We start from the raw sequence: 20076 nt of genomic DNA on the forward strand, positions 1-20076 counted from the left end.
TTTTAGATGAATACGTATAAATAATACACAGTTTGGTCCTTGCTATGGACTGAAGGTTTGCGTTCCCCCAAATTCATATGTTGAAACCCTAACGTGATGGTATTTGGAGGTGGAGCCTTTGGGAGGTAACTAGCTTGAGATAAGATCATAAGAGTAGAGCCCCATGATGGGATTAGCACCCTTATTAAGAAGAGGAAGAGAACAGAGCTCGCTCTGTCTCCTCCACATGAGGATACAGCAAGAAGGCAGCCATCTGCAAACCAGGAAAAGGGCTCTCAACAGACACCAACTCTGCTGGCACCTTGATTTTGGACTTCCCAGCCTCCAAAACCGAAAGAAATAAATGTTTGTTGTTTAAGCCACCCAGTCTATGGTATTTTGTTGTAGCAGCCTGAACGAAGCCAGTCCTATAAGAAAGTATGCCATTTAAAGCAAGTTATAAAAGAATGTAATATCTGGGTATAACAAGTGCATGGTCATTTTCTTAAAATCTCAAACACTTTTTTTTTTTTAATATTAAATCTGTTACCTAATAACTATTCTTCTTGGGCTAGTTAACTGTCCTTATCCGTAAAGTTGAGAGGAATAAAATTTTCTTATCCATAAAATTAATGTAATATAATGTGATATGATATAATAATCCTAGCTTGCAAGACTTTTGTGAAAAGTAAAACTGGTCTAAAAAATGCAAGCACTACATAAAATTAATTTATTGATTACGGTCACTGTATCACATCCTTTCTCTAAATGGTCTCTTCTGGGCTTCCATAGTAAGTGTTATCTATTCCACTTACACTGTTCATTCAAGATATATTTATTATGATATCACAAGGCACCAGGAGTTCAATAGTGAACTAAAAACAAAAAATGCCTTCTTCCTTAGGATGTTATATTTTAGTAGGGGAAACAGATATTAATCCAATAGCTACATAATCAAATGTAAATTGTAACCAATACACAGTGACCAATGCTGTGAATGAGAAATACAGAGTATGAGCATGGCTAACAGGAAATGCAATCTAAATAGGAAGGTCAGGAGGGCTTTCTTGATAAGTGAAAAGTGAACTGAGATCTGGAGGGTGAGCAGAAGTCATCTAGGAATGAGAAGGACATTTGTGCAGAAAAAAACAGCATGAGAATGGATGTGTGGCAAATGGGAGCCTGGTGTATACACGAGAAATTAATAGTAGGCCAATATGGCTGGATTGGAAGTGGAGAAGAGTACAACATAAAACCGGAAAAGCAGGTAGGGCTAGACCTTGATGGACTTGGTAGGTCATATTAAGAATGTGCATCTTTATCCTAAAGTCAATGCAGAGCACTGTGTTTTGAGTAGGGAGGTGGTAAGAAGCGATTAGTATTTGGTAATGATAACTCTGAACGAAGTGTGGAGAACAAGTTGGAAGGACATAATTTGGGCAATGACAATACTTTGTGTAATTAATCATCACAGAAGTGAAATTTTGTTTGAGACAGGGACTACATTTTATGGTAATTATATCTGAGCCTTACATATAGAAGGGATTCAGTTTCAACTAAATATTTATCAGTAAATTTATTTTGCTAAATAATTTCCTAAAACATATACATCTAAGATTGGAGAACTAAAAGGGTCTAACCCACATCCCACCGTCCACCCAGTGACTAACCTCCTCTATAACAGCCCTGACCAAAGGTAACCCACCCTCTGCTGAATGTGTCCAGAGACAGCAGACTGTTCTACTGTCAAGAACTTCTATTTTGTTTTCTTACACTTACATGAAATCCGTGTCTCTGTAACTTCTACCCACGAGGCTACTCTGGATAACAATATTCCTAAATAGACATTAAAAAACTGAAGGTAAAAGTAGGATGGTTTCCTAGCTCAATCTTGTTTCCTTCAGGCTAAACACAATTCTTTAGGCCTCTAAAATTCTTGATATACATTTAAGACTCCCACATCATCTCAGTGACCTTTCCCCATTCACCAGAATTCAGTATTTAAGATCATGCTCTCCCTCACCAAGGACACCGTCCAAGGCCTGCTGATTCTAAGACAGTGTTATATTGTGGGGCAACCATGCGGCATAATGGCTCATCTTGTGTTTGCAACAATTTTCTCACATGACTTGCTATCAAGCAACAAAGAAAGAGAGGTGTGAGAGAGCAGGTACATAAATGTAAGAATTTATTGGTGTCAGTCCATTATGTTATACTGGGTGTGAATGCTGTATTTTGATACCTTTCCTTCCCAATTTTACCTTAGCTGAATATTTTACAAATTCACGTTTCCTCATCTTCATCCAAGTTCTTGACAAAGCTATTAAATTGTAACAAAATTCTTTTGAAACAGTTGACTCTAGAGAGGACTTGAAAACTACTTTTTCTGGTAAATTAACTTTCAAATGAACATTTTGCTCTCAACTCAGCAATTTTAGGGAAATATAAAATGACATTCTACATGTAAATATCTATGCAAAACTGGTGTTCAACGGGATTTGAAAAGGCCAGAGTAGTATTAATAGTAAGCTTTAATAATTGGTCCATTTTCTAGCTACCTCTTGGTGGGTCAACAATTAGTCATTTCCAGGAAAAAATTAAAATAAATGTTATCATAGAGGTTTATTAAAGATTTTATATTGTGATTTGGCATTTTGCATTTGTCAAAAAGTATGTAAATTTGTATTCATTAAGGTCAATTTTATGGACTCTTTTCCTCCAAGGAAATATTTTTAATCAAACCCAATGAAGCCAATTCAACACCTAATTCTTACATATTTTATAATCATAGAACTTAGCTCTTTCATGGGGCCTTACATATCATCCAGGCCAACCATTTTGCCTCTATTTGCACTGTTAGTTCGTAAAGACACAAAGGACTAGAACCCAGGCCTCCATTTATCCTTTTGCTGTTACTTCCCTGAGAACAGAACAGGACAGGTCATTCTCCAAACAAGAGATGTGAATTCAGATGCCTTATATAACTCTTTCCAAACCATAATACTTTCTTACTCTTTCAGTTGCTTAGCCTCTTATCCAACCAGTAGGTTTTCCTGTCATTTTGTGTAAATCTTTACCTAAGATTTCCATAATCTAACTACACATTGAATTCACTTGATGGACTATTTAAAAATAAACATATCTCTGTTGTACTTCCTGAAATTCTGATTCCTTAGATCTGGAGTGGGGCCCTCAGGAGGTACAAGCAGGTTTGGCAATCACTGTTTTAGAATCCACTTTGAAGTCAGACAAACCTGAGTTTTAAGCACTTCTATTCGTTGTGCGGCCTTAGGTAATTTTCTTACCCTTTCTGTCTCATTTTCCTCATCTATAAAATGAAAATAATCACCCCAAAGGATAATGGTATTAAATGAATATATATATACTAAGTGTAGTACTCAGCATATAGTAAGAAGTAAATAGAAGCTATCATCCTGGTCCCTGGCCATCGACAAATTAGGTCTAGTTACAGAATGTAAATGCTCTTATGGCATGGTTTCCTGAAAATCACTCTTTCCAAGCCTGTCTTTTCATCCTCACCTCTCGTTATAGTTGGAGCTATGGGAGCTGAGCTTTATTCCACTCAACTGTATCTAAAGAAGACAAAGAGAGTTCTAGGTAACTAGTAGGTGTGCAATAAGTATACGGTGGATGATGAATGAGTGTGCCTCTGAGAGGATCCTTCAATGCCCTCATTTTGGAAATAAAGGAAAAAAGAATCAAAACCAAAAGCGATTACCCAAGAGATCTGGTTAACATCCAGGACCAGAGCACAGGACCTGCTCTTTCCTGCACACCACATCTCCCAGGATATCAACTCTACCTCCACGCCCCCAGCACCCACCCTTCTAGAGACTGGGATCAACTGTATGGAACTGAGCAACACCCAGTTTGAAGGAAACCCTCAGGGACACTCTAGCTCTCTGATAAGACTGGCTAAGTCACCTAGTCCAACCTTCTTTTCGATCCACCTTGTATTAGAAGCCTGTAAATAAGCCAAATTGATGATGCCATAAGGCCAGTCAGCTATACTTTCTATTCTATGACTCAGTTCAGCTCCTGGATGCATTATCCAGACCAGCTCTTCCAAGCTTTCCCTGCGTATCTCAGTTGCCGACCCACAGCTCACACTGTGGCCATTCCTTCGCTTTGTGATGGCTTTCCACCTCTTCCACCCACTTCCGTGCTAACTACCAGATGAACTCTTTATTATTCTTCAAGTCTCAGCCCGGGGTCATTTTCTCTCTTAGGCCTTGCTAGGGCCACATCCCCGATAGTATCCTCATTTACACCTCCAAATTTTTCCCTTTTTCAAATAGCATCTTTCTCAAAGCTTCCCTCCTGCCTTTCACCATACCTCCTCTGGAACACTTAACCCACTATATTGTAATGGTTTACCTATTTATCATATCCTTATCTCCCCCACAAAGCTAGCAAGTGGCAGCATAGTAAGTGGACAAGCCCAAACTGCCTCTTACCCTTGGGAACCTCAAAAACGCATGGTCAATACTAAAGAAAATTATTTCAAAAAAAATACTCCTTGGGGAAAATATTCCTTTAGCAGTGAAAGCCAAAGAAAGTGGTCATGAGGCAAATACAGGAGCAAGAAGAGACAACCCTGGGCTTCCCTGGTGGTGCAGTGGTTGAGAGTCCGCCTGCTGATGCAGGGGACACAGGTTCGTGCCCCGGTCCGGGAAGATCCCACATGCCGCGGAGCGGCTGGGCCCGTGAGCCATGGCCGCTGAGCCTGCGCATCCGGAGCCTGTGCTCCACAACCAGAGAGGCCACAACAGTGAGAGGCCCGCGTACCGCAAAAAAAAAAAAAAAAAAGAGAGAACCCCATAAAGTAGTCTATATGATTTCCAAGGCAATGGTAGGAATTTTTTAATTGTCTTTATAGTAACCAAAAGGGTTCATGGCAGAAAATCAGAACAATTTATTTTTCCTCTATCTATAAATCAAAACTGTGGTTCTAATTTAAATGTTTAGTTTGTACCATTAATATATTATGATAAGGATATGAATATAGAATAGGATGAGCATTCCATGGGGGCAAGATTGCACTTAAGAATAAAAAAAAAGACATTTCAACGAAGGGCTACTTCAAAAGTGGATTACCTAACTATTTTGATAAGGTTTCGTACGGAAACAATAATGAATAACATGTCATGAGCAACCAGAAAGTCGTTAATAGTAATTGGAGTAATTATTTTTTAACATAATCCCAATATAGACTACCAATTCAGTGCTCTTGGGGTACATCCAACAGCTCAAGAATGTCCCTTCATGCCATAATAAAAAACTGTAATTCATTCCAAATGATCCTAGCTGGTTTCCGTCAACTAACTGCCCTGGAGACTTTTAACTATGATGTAATTTTTGACTCAAGTTGACCTTTCTTCCCATCTATAAACTGGTTTTTTTTTAAAAAAACAGTGTCTCTAAAAGAAGCTATCAGTTCCAAAGAAGGAAGCTGGGGGAAAAATTTTTTCCATATAGCTCAAGGGACCACCAAAAGTCGAGTGTCCATCCTGACACTTTATCCAGATATCCTTATGCTTAACTCAAATCTTCCCTTTTATATGTCATCATCCTTCATTCTACCTTTTCTAGAAATGAACTTTCTTTCATTTTCAGTGGGAATGTGGTCTTTTCTTAGACATCTATTATGAATTGGAAGGAAATGTAGCTATTACAGAGAGAGATGAAAGCAAGATGGATAGATGGTATAGTTCTGTCCTGATTTTGTCTACCGTGTCTTTCCTGTACCAAAAGCCCAGAGAGCAGAAGAGATTCACTTCTAGACTATGTGTCTGTCTGGAAAAGTTAAACTTCAACATAAATGGCAGTCAGAACTGCATATGAACACGTTCATGGGTTTCTAAAGGCAATGCTGTCTACTGAACAGCCACCAGATTAAAAGGTATGAAATTCTTACCACAGTTAACACCTGTGACCTCTACCAAGGTCACTTGTCTCCAAAACCTAGCACTGAAAAATTTAACAGAACAGTAATAAAAATGTCCTCTACTTTCCCTCATGGAATTGTTCTAAAAGGTAAAAACATATAAAGTAAAAATTATCTGACCTCTTTAGCTGACAAACATTATTAAAATGGAATTTTAAAAATTCATCTATGACATCCCTGTGGATATTCACACCTATCCCTTTTCTCTACTCCTTTCTAAGGCCCAACAACAAGGGCCTCAAGAGTTACAGAGCATTTGATTGCACGTCATTGTTACATTTTCCTCCTCCTACAGAAATGATCCATGCACAGGGGAAAGCACTGAGGAGTGAAATGTATTTTGCAGAGATTGGTTGGCTAAAAAGCTGAGAAAGGCCTTGTTTCTCCTACATCACAGGTCCAGCATATCTGATCACAATTACCGAGTATTTAGCCACCTCTAAGCTACTCTTCATCAGAAACAATCATTCTTGTATCTTTCTTCTTCATCTTCACACCACTTTCAATTTCTCAATATTCCTCCTAAAATTTGGAAGCCAAAACAGATATACTAGTAACCTGAGCATATGGAATAATTTTTGGAAGGAAACAATACTCATAGCAATAGTACCCATTCACTTGGTTAGTATTTTAATCAGAATATCCATAATGACATGTATTAAAACTCATATATTGAATATAGGATATTCAAAATTAAGATTTTTCTTGCACGTCTGTCAAGCATAACCTACTTTTAAACGTATCTATTTTATAACTGCCGAACTCAATCCTGTTAGTTAATAACATTTTTAATTGAAACTATAAAAGTGTCTTTAAGTTCTATCTTTGTCTTTGAAATACTAGCACTGTTAGCGAACTCAGCATCTTTCAACCATAACTTCCAAGTTTGAATCAAGTTCACTTTCTTCCAGTCTTTCTTTGAAGAAAAAAAAAATATATGTATAAATATAAATATAAAGATATATATAGATAGATAGATATAGATAGATAGATAGATAGATAGATATACACTGTCTCCAAGAAGTTATCAATTCTAAGAGTAAGAACTCCGGATGCATTAATATGGCCCAAATACCTAACAGAGTAGGTAAAGTAAAGATGGACTGGATGGATAGATCATTTGTTACAGACCATTTACTTAAACTTTCTGATACACACATATTTAAGTATTAGACACTTCTGACAAAGTCTTCAGTGTTTAATTGGTCAACTTACAGTGGCCATACTAGCTCATCTGCTGGTAGAACAATACATTAAATCAAATACAAGATGATATATTGGTATAAGAGAGAAGATGTAAATAAAGTTTAACCTTTTTTCCCTAAAAAACTAACATTAAATAAGACCAAAATATCACATCTTGGACTTTCATAAAAAAGGAAAATAGCAAACCAAGGGTAAATTTCTAAGATACTCACTGCAGTACAATCTGTGATACAAAGAATAGAACTAAAAAGGCCAACAGTGAAGAAATATAAAACAAATTATCATACACATTATGGGATACTACGTAGCCATTAAAAATAAGATAAATTAAACTTGTGTAATGGAAATGAAATAATAATATCTGTGACATATTTTTGAATTAATAATATACATGCATATAAATGTTTATCTACATATACAGGCATAAATATAGATGGAGAAATTGACATAGATTTTATATATACAGTTGGTTATCTCTTAGAAGTGAAGTTTCTAATTCTGTGTCATCAGCATTCAATATAGAATGATACATGTCTTCACATTATTAAAAAAATTTGCCAAATAGGGCTTCCCTGGTGGCACAGTGGTTGAGAGTCTGCCTGCCGATGGAGGGAACACGGGTTCGTGCCCTGGTCTGGGAAGATCCCACATGCCACGGAGCGGCTAGGCCCGTGAGCCATGGCCGCTGAGCCTGCGTGTCCGGAGCCTATGCTCCGCAACGGGAGAGGCCACAGCAGTGAGAGGCCCGCGTACCGCAAAAAAAAAAAAAAATTTGCCAAACAAATGGTGAAGAAAGCAAACAGGGGCCTTGCACAGACCCATGAAGACAGTGTGCTGTGAACTGAGGTACATGTTTAAACACTCTGTACCTAACATCAGAAACATAGTTTTCTAACTCCTTTGTTTTTACAGAGAGGATTCACTGCTAGTGTCCTATAAAATTTGTTCTCTTCACGTGAACTTCAAACTTTGGTTTGCTTGATGGAAAGTTTAAAAAAGGCCAAGAAATTTGGAGCTAAAATTTGAAAACTACTGCCAATTGAAAAGCAATTAATTGTGAGCTTAAATATTTCTGAAACCATAATGAAGAAAAAATGTATACTATACTTTGCAAACTATCTTTTTAAATACTTCAGAATTTATACATTGCACAAAATTAGGCCTTAACACTCCTCTTAGTTACTGGAAACTTTTAGTCATTAGCAAACATTTACAAGGAGATTGCAATATCAAAACATTCTTAACTTCAACAGTGTTTCCTGAAAGAAATGAGTCTAGCATTGTCATGAATTTGTCTACTATAACTTGCCATTAGAAAGAAGGGAAGTAACACAATCTGTGGTCTTCACACTGATTTCTTTTTCATCTTACTTAATCCTCCCCTCAAAATAATAATAATAATCCTAAAAGAGAGAAACGAGGTTAAACTATGCCAAATTGCCATTTTTGTAAGTCAAAATGTTTCAATATTGAAATTTTCATGTAGTTCAATCTAATAATATAATTCTCAATTTAAAATTGAGGAAACTAGGTTTTGAAGATTTCAATAAAGATACAGTTATTGAGAGGTAAAGTCAAGATTTCAACTTGGGTCAATTTGTCCACAAAATCCATGTTCTTTTCACTACATTATACTTTTGCCATTGATACTCTGAAATTTTTACAGATATTACTTTTTATTTGAAATTTAAGCTAATAGTCGCTCTGTGCTAGGAAAAAGCAATAGCAGGCACTTGGTTTTGATAAGAATTAGAATGAATGTCACACAAGACTTTAACAAATTAAATTTCATATATATAAAATTTGTGGGTTGAACAAAGTATATTTTCTTCTTTAAGCATGACACACTCAAGCTTTAAAACCAGTACAAGTCTAAGACTAGTTTTCTTCAGGCAAACCAAAGTTAAGGAAACCTTGTAGATCCATTACGATCCAGGAAACTAAACTTTTCCAAGATTTTCATTTGACTCATTTATCACTCTCTTAAGTTTTAAAAAATGTACACACAAGATCAAAATAACTGAACAGTTCAATGATGGGTTCTACATAGTCCAAGCTAAGGCCCTAACCCCAGAAAATTCTATTGTAGGTAACAAACGTAATACAGAGAATGCCCAACAACAAATGCCATTTCTCAGATGGGAGAAGAACTTCCTTACTGAAGCTCTACATTCTTGTGGTTTAATATGAGTCATTTTTTTTTCCAGTTGGAATCCATTAGTATAGACCACTGATGATATTTGCTTGGTTTTCCCTTTAGATATTCTGAGCTATGGAAAAAGAAAAAAAGAAAAATGTATCTTCACCTATGTTTGCATAACTCTAAGCACTTTACAAATGTGCTTTGGAGCCTGTGCTTTTCAAACCAAGAGAATTAACAAAGCTCAAAGGCTCAAAGTAACTTAACAAAAGTAACTTGGCCAAGGAAAATCAGTGAGAACTAAAAACTCTCTCATCACCCTATCTCATCAGTATTTTCAATAGACAGTTCTTATTTTCTTGCTCCACAACTGTCTCTTCTTAGGGCATCCTTGAAATCATGTTCCTGTATGAGGGGGGGCGACAGGGAGTTCACTCAGGATAAAATGCTAATTGAAAGGCGCATAACAGAGGGTATACTGGGGGAATGGAAGTCAACAAAGAGAACCAAAAGTATAGCCCGGGGGGGTGGGGAGAGAAACTTGTTTAGAAGCTTGTTTTGATAACACTATCATAGGAAAAATGACTATAGTCAGAAAGGCATTTGCCATAAATCATTTCTTAAATTTATCTTGGCGTTGATGTACCTATTTTTTAAAAATCTCAGGTGTATAAGATGCTTTCACTTTGTGTACATCATTCATCTCTTCTTGCCTTAAACTATGTCAGACCTCTGGGATTCCTGATATGTGTCTGGAGACTTTAACAATTTCCAAATCCATGAAAATCATCAAAGCATGCAACTTTTCCCTATAAAATCTGTGTTGGATTCATCTATCCGTAGATAGGAGTCATTGTCAAATTCAACTTTCCAGCTTCTAAAAATGTAAACAAATTCTACCGATCATGGAATAACCATCTTCTTCTTTATCTACTTTTTCTTTAATCCCATTGCCAGAACTGAAAAGAAACTACATTTCACAAGACTATTACATCGACATTTATCACATCACAAAGCTGCATTAAGACACGGATACTAAGAAGTAAGGTAGGCTCACTCTGCCTTTAGGTAATTTACTCTTATACTAAAGTCTCACTCTTAGTTCACACCTTGGCAATTATTAATTACAACATGTCACAGCCCTTTAAGATCCCACTTCAATAATCAATACTGGAGTAAAGCATATTAGATGTTAAGGGCCACTTGTTGCTTTTCTGTCATGAAAATGAAATCTCGTTTCTTTGTCCAAACTGTCCTTTACGACTCCCAAAGGAGCTCTGTTAGAGTACCAATGGCTGGAGCCTTAAAAGCTGGCAGGAATGAATAGGAGACAGAAACAATATGTAATAATAACCATTATGTTTTACATCTGTGATGCTTTCAATTCTTCAAAGTAGTTGCCTGTTAAGTCATACCTAATCCTCAGTACAACACCCTGAGATAAGTGGGATCATTTCATCCTGTTTTAATGGGAGTACAGAACAGTTAAGTGAATTGCTGTATATGAATATGAAGGATGAGAGAACAGGGAAGGAAAGAGGAAAGCTGGCATTTTTGGAACTCATTACATCATAGGCTTTGTGCAAGGTACTTTAATCCATGAGCAAATTATTTATAATTTCTGTGCTTTACCTGCCTCTTTGGTAATAGAACCTACCTTGTAGACTAGTCAGGAATTTATCATGTCTGGCCCATGAGAACATTTCAGTGAATGTATAAAGAATTTATCATGTCTGGCCCATGAGAACATTTCAGTGAATGTTGGCTCTAGATATTATTGAGGTTACTTCTTTTAATTGTCTTTAAGGTTCACAGTAATCTTGTGAAATAGGCATTATTACCCTGTTTATCTGCTGAAGACTCCAAAATTCAATGAAGATTAATACAAGCTTTTCTGAATAAAATGCGTTCTACCTCAAGATAAAATTCCACTCAGTAATCATAACCAAGTTGCTACAAATTTTGTGCCAATTACAAATAGCAACTGACAGGCTTCCTTTGTCCACAAGGATTGGGGGTCAGCCAGAGGCCAATCAAAGGAAAGGAAAAGTCTCTGTCTTAATGCCATCTGCCATTTGCTCAGCAAATTCCTTCCATCTTTATATTTCTCTGAATTCCTTTTAATATTTTCATTGATAAGCATAAATAATTTCTATTACTATTTACTATTAATAGTATTAATACCATTAATGCTAACTAATATTACTTAATATTTATAGTAATGCTATCTTTTGCTAAGCACATATGCACCAAGTGCTAAACATTTCACTTGCATTTTCTCAGGGAATCTTCACAACTAACCTAAGAGGAAGATGACTTAAACTTAGTCTCAGAGAAGTAATTTGCCAAAATCATAAAGGGAGATAAATGCCTGAGCCAGGGTTCAAACTCATATCCATATAGCTCCAAAGCTTATGATATTGTCAATAAGGGATTAAGGATGATTGATTTTCCTCCGTAGAATTATCTAGGCATTTTTAAAGGCAATTTTATGATCAACACAATGCTTAGCATGATGAACTAGAAACACTGACTAGAGTTTGAAGAACTACTGTCCACATTCAACTTTGCACTGAGTCCATAAAGAAGGCATTTCCCAATACTAAATCTGTCTATCGAATGAGATAAATGAACTAGAACAATACCTAAGGTGCCTATAACATTCTGCAGTTCTACAAGCTTCATTCCCTCAGGCTGGGTGATCCCTAGGAAAAGCATACAGCCTCCAGGATTATGAGGAAATAAATTTCTGTTGTTAAAGCCACCCAGTCTGTGGTCCTTTGTTATGGAAGCCTGAGCAAATTAATGCAGTAGGAATCAGTTAGGATGAGGTACATAAGTCTGCTTCAGGTTTAAGAATAATCTATACACTATATTCTTATCTTTACTTATTAATACAAAAACACACAAACATACATACAAACAGTCTTACCCAGAGCCACCGTGGTGGGATGCATAAGAACCTTGGATAAGAGTAGAAAATTCCAGGCTCTAACCCTCTGTGTCTCAGAACCTCCCTGGAGGAGCAGCGTGATTGAGGGTGTGGTCTTAGTATGAGACAAATGTGGGCTCAAATTGGGCTTCTCCAGTTGTTAGTTATGTGACCTGGGGGAAGTTACCTAACCACTCAGAATCTGTTTCTCAGTTCTGTAAAGTGATCATTCTTATCCTCCAGGGTTATTATAAGGATTAAATTAAATATGTAAGGATTAAATGAGATTATAAAAGAGCAAAGAAATGACTGTGTCTGGTACATAATATGTGATTTACAAATGGTTATAGTTGTTATTAGGTTGAATCACATCAATGGCTGATACTGGATTTTTTTTTTTTTTTTTTTTTTTTTTTTTTTTTTTTTTTTTTTTTTTTGCGGTACGCGGGCCTCTCCCGTTGCGAAGCACAGGCTCCGGAAGCGCAGGCTCAGCGGCCACGGCTCACGGGCCCAGCCACTCGGCGGCATGTGGGTTCTTCCCGGACCAGGGCACAAACCCGTGTTCCCTGCATCGGCAGGCGGACTCTCAACCACTGCACCACCAGGGAATCCCTTGGATTATTTTTCTTCTATCAAAATGACAATTACATATGGTTCAGCCTACAGTAATACTAATGTTGCCTAGAGGCAGAAGAGCCCAATGGTTAAGAGTACAAGTTCTAGAATCAGGATGTTTGGGCTAGAGATCTGGCTCTGTCACTCACTAGCAAGTTACAGAGCTTCTTTAATTCAATTTCTTAGCTGGAAAATTAAGAATTAAAAATATCTACTCCATAGGATGGGTGAAAAGATTAAGTTAATCCAAGCAAAGCTCTTAGAGTAATACCTGGTACTTAGTCCTCAATGAATGCAATCTGCTATTGATACTATTAATAAGGAAATGAAGGAAGCAGATTTGAAAATCTAAGAAATTAATGCCAAGTTCCAATTCTATGCTATTTTGGATGGTATTGATAAAAGAGAATTATACACTGGGTATTTAGGTGAATATAACAAAGAGGTTAATCATTGTGCTAAAATTCTGCCAAACATCATGGAATCAGAAAAAATTTAAATAAAAATAAATCTCATAATCCTTAACAATTTGTCAAAAACAACTGTAATACTGGAAATATATGTTATCTTGGGTGTAAATCAATAATTTTTCATAACTTCTTGAATTGCTCAACATCTTTAAATATCATATCACATAAGATGAAAAACTAGTGGTCTACAGAGTATGGCGTTTAATGTGCCTTGCATATATCTATAGAGTTGTTCATTATAACAGGCTGAATATTGGACTGAGAAGAGCAATGAACCAGGATAGTGACCAAGCCACTAATCGAGTGAGTAATAATGAGCAAATCACTTCAACCTCATTTTTCTATTTGGGAAAATGAGGAAGAAATCTAAGTAAAGATTACAAAGCCCTCTTTCAAGTGTAAAATTATATGAGTCTCTATTGTAAATGGATTAAGTACATAATGGTTGCATCATGGCATCATGTAATGTAACTCATTTCACCTGTCAATAAACAAGAAGTAAATTGTTTTCAATAGCAGAATGTTAAGAATAAACACAAATAAACAAACAAAACCAACTTATTTAAAAGCATCCTCTGAATTGAAACCACAATATTCTGTGCAATAGAAGGAAAGAGTTAATGATCAAGCCTTTTCTGAAAATGACAGGAGGCATATATTCCTTCTCAGCAAAATTAAAGCTGCCTAGGCCAGCTGTAAAACCAACAGTGACTTAAAATCCTAGGTCTGTTTGTCCAGAGACTCCAATCTCCACCCTTAAGAAACTCACATGACATCAGACTTCTGTCTCTGAAAACTGTTAATTATGATACAAGTCTTAGGACTCTTGAGAGGGTAAATTGTTAATGTTTCTAAATCACTTGAAGCATAATGATTGACCAAAGAAAGATCATCATTGTAGGATTAGAAAAAAACCTCAATGCTCACAACTTTCTTCTTCACAACTTCTTACTGAGATACCAATCAACATAGGTATCGCAATAAGAGTTTAAAAACAAGAAAGAAAAGCTCCTCATGACCATGTAGCAGATATAAAATAATAATTGTGAGATAAAGCAAAAAAAAAAAACTAAATTCTCATCATGGCACCGTGAGAAAAACTAGGTTTTTCTTCCCCAAATATTAGCTTTGGGGAAAAATATATAAAACAAAGACTAATTGAATCTGGTACCATAAAATGCATTCTCTTTGCAAATTAAAATGTTTATATCAATTAAATTATATCCTTTAATTGTTCAAATGTCAGAAATAGAACTCAGAAATAGGTGAACATGAATATGAAGGCTTCTATACTATAGATAGTATCCTGAGTTAAATTGCCCCAATTTTTCAAAAAATTTAGGAAACTGAATTTCTCAGAGTCTGTCACAACACATTAGTATTTGCTATTAAAGTACTAAATACATTTTCCATTCTTTGAAAATAAATAAATCAACACAGATTTCAACTTAAGTAATCAATGGAGTCCTTTGTTTAAAACATCCTTATGGGAAGGTGAGGAAAGTTATTGTTTGGTTTGTTTGTTTGGGTGTTTGTTTTGGTTTTCCTCAAAACACTTTTTTTTCCCTCTTAGCTAATTTTAAGATTCCAATATTCACAGCATGTCATAATTAAACATCTCCTAGGAAGTGCACAGTCTGATTAGCACATTAACTCAGGCATAAACCAGCCGTGACCATGTTGCCTCCAGGCCAGGGTCAGCCTAGTCTGGGAAAAAACAATTCTGATGAAAACTCCTACTAAGACATATTAAATCCCAACATTATTTTATCTTCCATCATTTAAGATCTTCTTTTCCCTTAACCCTTAATTTTGGTCTGAGAACAGTCACCAAGGCTACTAGTAATAAAAATGGATACTCCAGTTCTGAATTTTACCTTCATTCTCAAAGGCTCCCACCCCAGAAAGCTAGGAAGATTAGGGAGAAGTCAGAGATATTTTTATAGTTATATGCCAATAACTAGAGTGCACAACTTCCTACCCAATATTAAATCCTGTTCAGGAGGGAGGGAACAAGAGGACTACCCATATGCTGATGTCTTTTTATTGGGCTGATGGGTGACTAGTTGCTTGCCTTAAAGCAAAACGATAAATGCATTTGGCCATGAAGGTAGGAAAATCTCCCCCCACCACAGCCAACACATATACTGTCCAAAATGGTAACCACTAACCACACATGGCTATTGAGCATGTGAAATATGTCTAGGGCCACAAAAGAGCTGAATTTTTAGGTTCATTGATTTCATTAATTTAAATTTCTTTTGAAGATTTTTTTCATATGGACGATTTTTAAAGTCTTTATTCAATTTGTTACAATATTGCTTCTGTTTTATGCTTTGGTGTTTTGGCTGCCAGGCATGTGGTATCTTAGCTCCCTGACCAGGGATTGAACCCGAACCCCCTGTATTGGAAGACGAAGTCTTAATCACTGGACTGCCAGGTAAGTCCCTTAATTCAAATTTAAAAGCTGATATTCATTTGTGTTGTAGGAAAACCTTTAAATTTGTTTGGAACAACTTGGGTATGTGAATACACGTTTTCATCTGTAAAATTTTATGAAATTTAAACACAGGTCAAGTATTTCTGATGAAAATTTAGTGACTGAATTGTGATGTACATAAGTGTAAAATATACACTGTATTTCAAGAACAGGCAAAAATAATGTAAACTATCTCAGTAATAGTTTTAAAAAATACTAACCACATGTTGAATGCTTCAATCTATTACAGTACTTTGGATATATTATTTTAAATAAAATATATTGTTAAAGTTAAATGCCACTGGCTTCTTACTTTTTTGAATTACTACTGGAAAATTTTAAATTACATATGACTCACATTATATATCTATTGGGCAGCACTGATAAAGAGTAATACTAACCAGTAACAGAAATATCTGAGATGGGCCAGTGAAGTGGTTTAGAAAATCTGTGTAGTATGAGGGAAAAGCAAAAGGCCAGAGAGCACTGCATTCAAATCCTAGCTTTGACACTGACCACCCAAAGGAACCTGATCAAATCATTCATTCAGATTCCTCAGCCTATACTTCCCCAGGTGCAAATGGGAAGAATAGTTTCCTAGCTCAAACACAGCATTTGTAAAGTGACTAATATATCATCAGTATAAATAAACAGTTGAATAAATCATCTTTCAATAGAAAGCAGAGATTTCAGACCACTACAAAGAATTTACTGCTTCTGAATGTCTATGTCTTCCTGCAAATGAGCTATATCCTGTGGACCCTTTATTCCTATAAGACTAGTACAACTTTATTATTACCTTACATTTTACAGATGCATAACAGCAACCTTAGACTAAAGGCTATTATCAAAATGTTCAACAAATGGAAGTACTGTTTCCATTTGTGTTTTAAAGTGGTAGCAATCAAATTCATTTCCAGAAATACCATCATAATTTTTATGAACTTAAAATTTACCTAAAAGGGACTTATAATATCAGAGTACCTATGTCCTTTTCAGGATTCCTACAGTTCTATCATGGTGGGACCATGTTCTTGTGAGTGCTTGGTAGGCTCTAAAAAACTGCTCTAAGGCATTAAGTTCATAATATATAGTTATTAAACATGTAAAACATGGGAGCCTGCAATATTTATTTTAAAATTAATTATATCTCATCGTTATATTGTATTTCTTTGCAATTTGAAAAATGCCTGCAAATTCTTATACTATGCAGCAATGCCACAATCATCAAAAGATTAGAAAAGATAAGCCAAGGACAAATAAAATTAAATACTCCTTCATTAAACAATAGTCAAACTATAGATAGAGTTCCTTTTTCAGTAAAAGTACAGATATCTATTCCAAATGGTGTAGATAAATTAATGACTAGAAAATTAAGATAGGTGATTACTGAAAAGTGAGACTTTGTAAGTCATCTTTCTTCTTCCGCTGTGATGCCAAGAAGAAAAGCTATTCCTTTCCACTATGACTCTTCATAAAACGTTGACTCCTGACTTCATGGGTTAAGGGTCAACTCACTATGATCATTCTTATGTTTCCATGAAAACTAATTTACAACGACCTTTCTCTCCTTCAGTCTGCCTCTTGCATTTTTTACTCATAGTCTTCCATTGAGTCCTTTTATCATTTTTGTCTTCATTCAACTGATTAATATTTATTGAGCCCCTACTATGTGCCAGCTATTCTGTAGGCCTCACCATTGAACCTCACTAGCCTGTCATATTATTCAAACAAAACCACTGAAGTGGGATGAGGTAGAGAGAGGTGAAACATGTATTTTTTTAATTAGTTGGGTTATATATGTGTGTGTGTGTGTATTCTTCATATCTGACTTGTCACCAGAATAAATTTGAAGCTGTTACACAGCATCCAAACTCTTAAAAAATTAACTTGTTGGTTTCCAACATAATTAATTTTTAAATAAGTTATCATTTTAGCTTATACAATGTCATAGAGCTGAAATCCAAAGTTCAATTATGACATTCCAAGTTGTTTAGGCTTAGATTTTATATTATTACAACTACGTCCTGATCAAGATTTACCATTTTTTAAAGGCAAATTTTACCATCGTAACTCTCAAGAGTTTTCTCCAAGTTGTTCATAAGTTATATAATAGGTCAGATATAGCTCCCACTGAAAAACCTCATGTTTGCTAATTTACACCTAAGGGGGAATGTTTAGGAAACAAAGTAACATGATAGGCCAGTAAACCTTCCTGTGTTCCTTAGAGAAAATTTTTTCTTAACTTGTTTATTGAATTAGTTGTTGGAGTTTCCATTAGATTGTAAGCAACCTGAGGGCAAAGGGGAGGTGTTACTCTCTATGTGCCCATTTGAAAAGTAAAGGTTTCATGACAGTTTTCTGGATGGCTGGATGTCAGGGTGGTTGGACAAAAGAAAGAAATGTTCAGATTTAGGAATCTGCAATAAAATGAGTTTAATCTTTGAGGCTATGTTTATCAGTCCATCAGTTGAAAATACAGATGTTGGGTGATTATGATGTGTCAATGTAGGTCATCAAATTGTAACAAATGTATCACTCTGGTGTGGAAGGTTGATAATGGGAGACTTATGCATGTGTGGGGATAGGAGAACATATGGGAAATCTCTGTGCCTTCCCCTCAATTTTACTGTGAACTTTAAACAGCTCTAAAAAAAATTCTTTAAAAAAACAGTTGTTAAACTTTAAAAATATCAACTGTGTGAACAACAGATATTGAAGATAGTACCTTACTGTATAAAATGAAATATACATCAATTAATTCAGCCTCAATTTATTGCAATCTTAATATGTGCCAAGCACTACTATAGGAGCTGAGGTTTAAAGATAAATGAGATCTATAACTGTAAAGCAGGAAATGGAAGGCTGGCTCCACTAAATTCATCTGAACTAGTCAGAATTTTAAATAGTCATTAAACCATGAAAAAAAAATGCATCTCCTATTTAGAATGTATTTTCTTCCCCAGTGAAAAGGAATGACAAAATCTGCTTTTTCAGATGCCCTAAGATTTTTCAATATGTTTTATATTTTTTGCTTTTGCTTAGAAAAAGCTGTCTCCTTGTATTGTACAAAGTAAAATGTCCTCAGTGCCACTGCCTTTTGTTCAGGAGACAAGTAGGAAGGGGAAGGAGAGGAAGAATAAGAACAGAAACATCATGGAATGGAGAAAAGAAAAATATCGACCTGAGATAAATCAGAGCAAAGTTTTGCACTATATCGTTCTCCTATTAGACCAGAGCACTGGAACCACAAGCAGCAGTTAACCTAGGGCAAGCCGCTGAGAAATGCCCAGAAGTGAATAACCGCCTTAGACACATACTTTGTGAGAACTGACAGTAAAAGGAAACAGTGCAGAAATTCTCTGTAAGTTGATGGGCGGGCTGAAGTCTTGATTTAGTAAAAACTAAAATCCTGTCATGGGTTGGTCCTCCAAGTGAAGGAGACCTCAGGACTCTTTGCAGCTGGCAAGGAGTAGCACTTTTCTCAGATACTACTAGCCCAACAGTTCACTTTAGAAGATACTATCTTTGGCTCTTAAAAGAGTCAGTCGTTTTAACTTGGACCGGTATAAATGATAAATCATGAAAACTTGACCACTTTAGACAGTAACAAATGTTTCTGAAATGAACAACCGTCCTGGTGTTTCTTTAATGAATGTAAAAACTGACCAAGCTTTGTAGCATCCTCTGCCCACATTAAAGCCATTCCACAGGTCAACCAAGTCCCACTTACCCCCAACATCTGGTGGAGGTAGTGATACTCTGGCCCTTGGTTATACAGCAGGAAGGTTTTCCAGAAAAGCAGGACATTCAGGGACAGCCAGATAAGCTAAATCATAGGAAGGGTGAAAGAAAAAAATTAAAAATAAACATTACCTGATGAATGGACACCTCAAGTACATTCATTGGACACAGTACTTTCAATGGAACCTCAATTAGTCATTGCAACAAAGTATTATTGGAAGAGAACTTGGGAAATTTATTCTCCTAGGGGCTTTCATTTCTTTCACTCAAAATAATTACTGAGAACCTACTCATGTTTCAAGCCCAGGGAAATAAGAATGAGCAGAAACAGAAATGTACCTGCCTTTGGGGAGTTCACATTTTATGAGAGAAATAGACATTAATCAAATAAACTCATGAAAAAATATATAAATACAAGCTATCAGGCTGTGCAATGGCCCAGGGGTAGGGGTTGATGGGGGAGGCTGGTGAGCTCAAAGGGCTGAGAAAAGGGTTTCAATCTCCTCTCTAACAAATTAAATGGAAGTTATGATGCTCTCCAAA

At 36.0% G+C, this 20076-nt stretch overlaps 1 protein-coding gene across 3 annotated transcripts in view; it reads right to left on the reverse strand.

Annotated features, from left to right (window-relative positions):
• The window catches only part of NOX4 (NADPH oxidase 4), a 145228-nt gene extending 125602 nt beyond the window's left edge, over positions 1-19626 (reverse strand). Inside the window, exon 1 of one of the 3 annotated variants that reach the window (XM_027083632.1) lies at positions 19523-19626. In XM_027083632.1, the coding sequence (XP_026939433.1) occupies positions 19523-19531 (9 nt within the window). In that variant the 5' untranslated portion in view covers positions 19532-19626. The remainder of the gene's footprint in view (positions 1-19522) is intronic. The other 2 variants (XM_027083633.1, XM_027083634.1) reach the window with 2 other exon arrangements.
• Between the last annotated feature and the right edge of the window lie 450 nt (positions 19627-20076).

Source organism: Aethalodelphis obliquidens, unplaced genomic scaffold (assembly GCF_003676395.1).
Source record: "Aethalodelphis obliquidens isolate GAN/ISIS:26980383/991018 unplaced genomic scaffold, ASM367639v1 scaffold50, whole genome shotgun sequence".
NCBI lineage: Eukaryota > Metazoa > Chordata > Mammalia > Artiodactyla > Delphinidae > Aethalodelphis > Aethalodelphis obliquidens.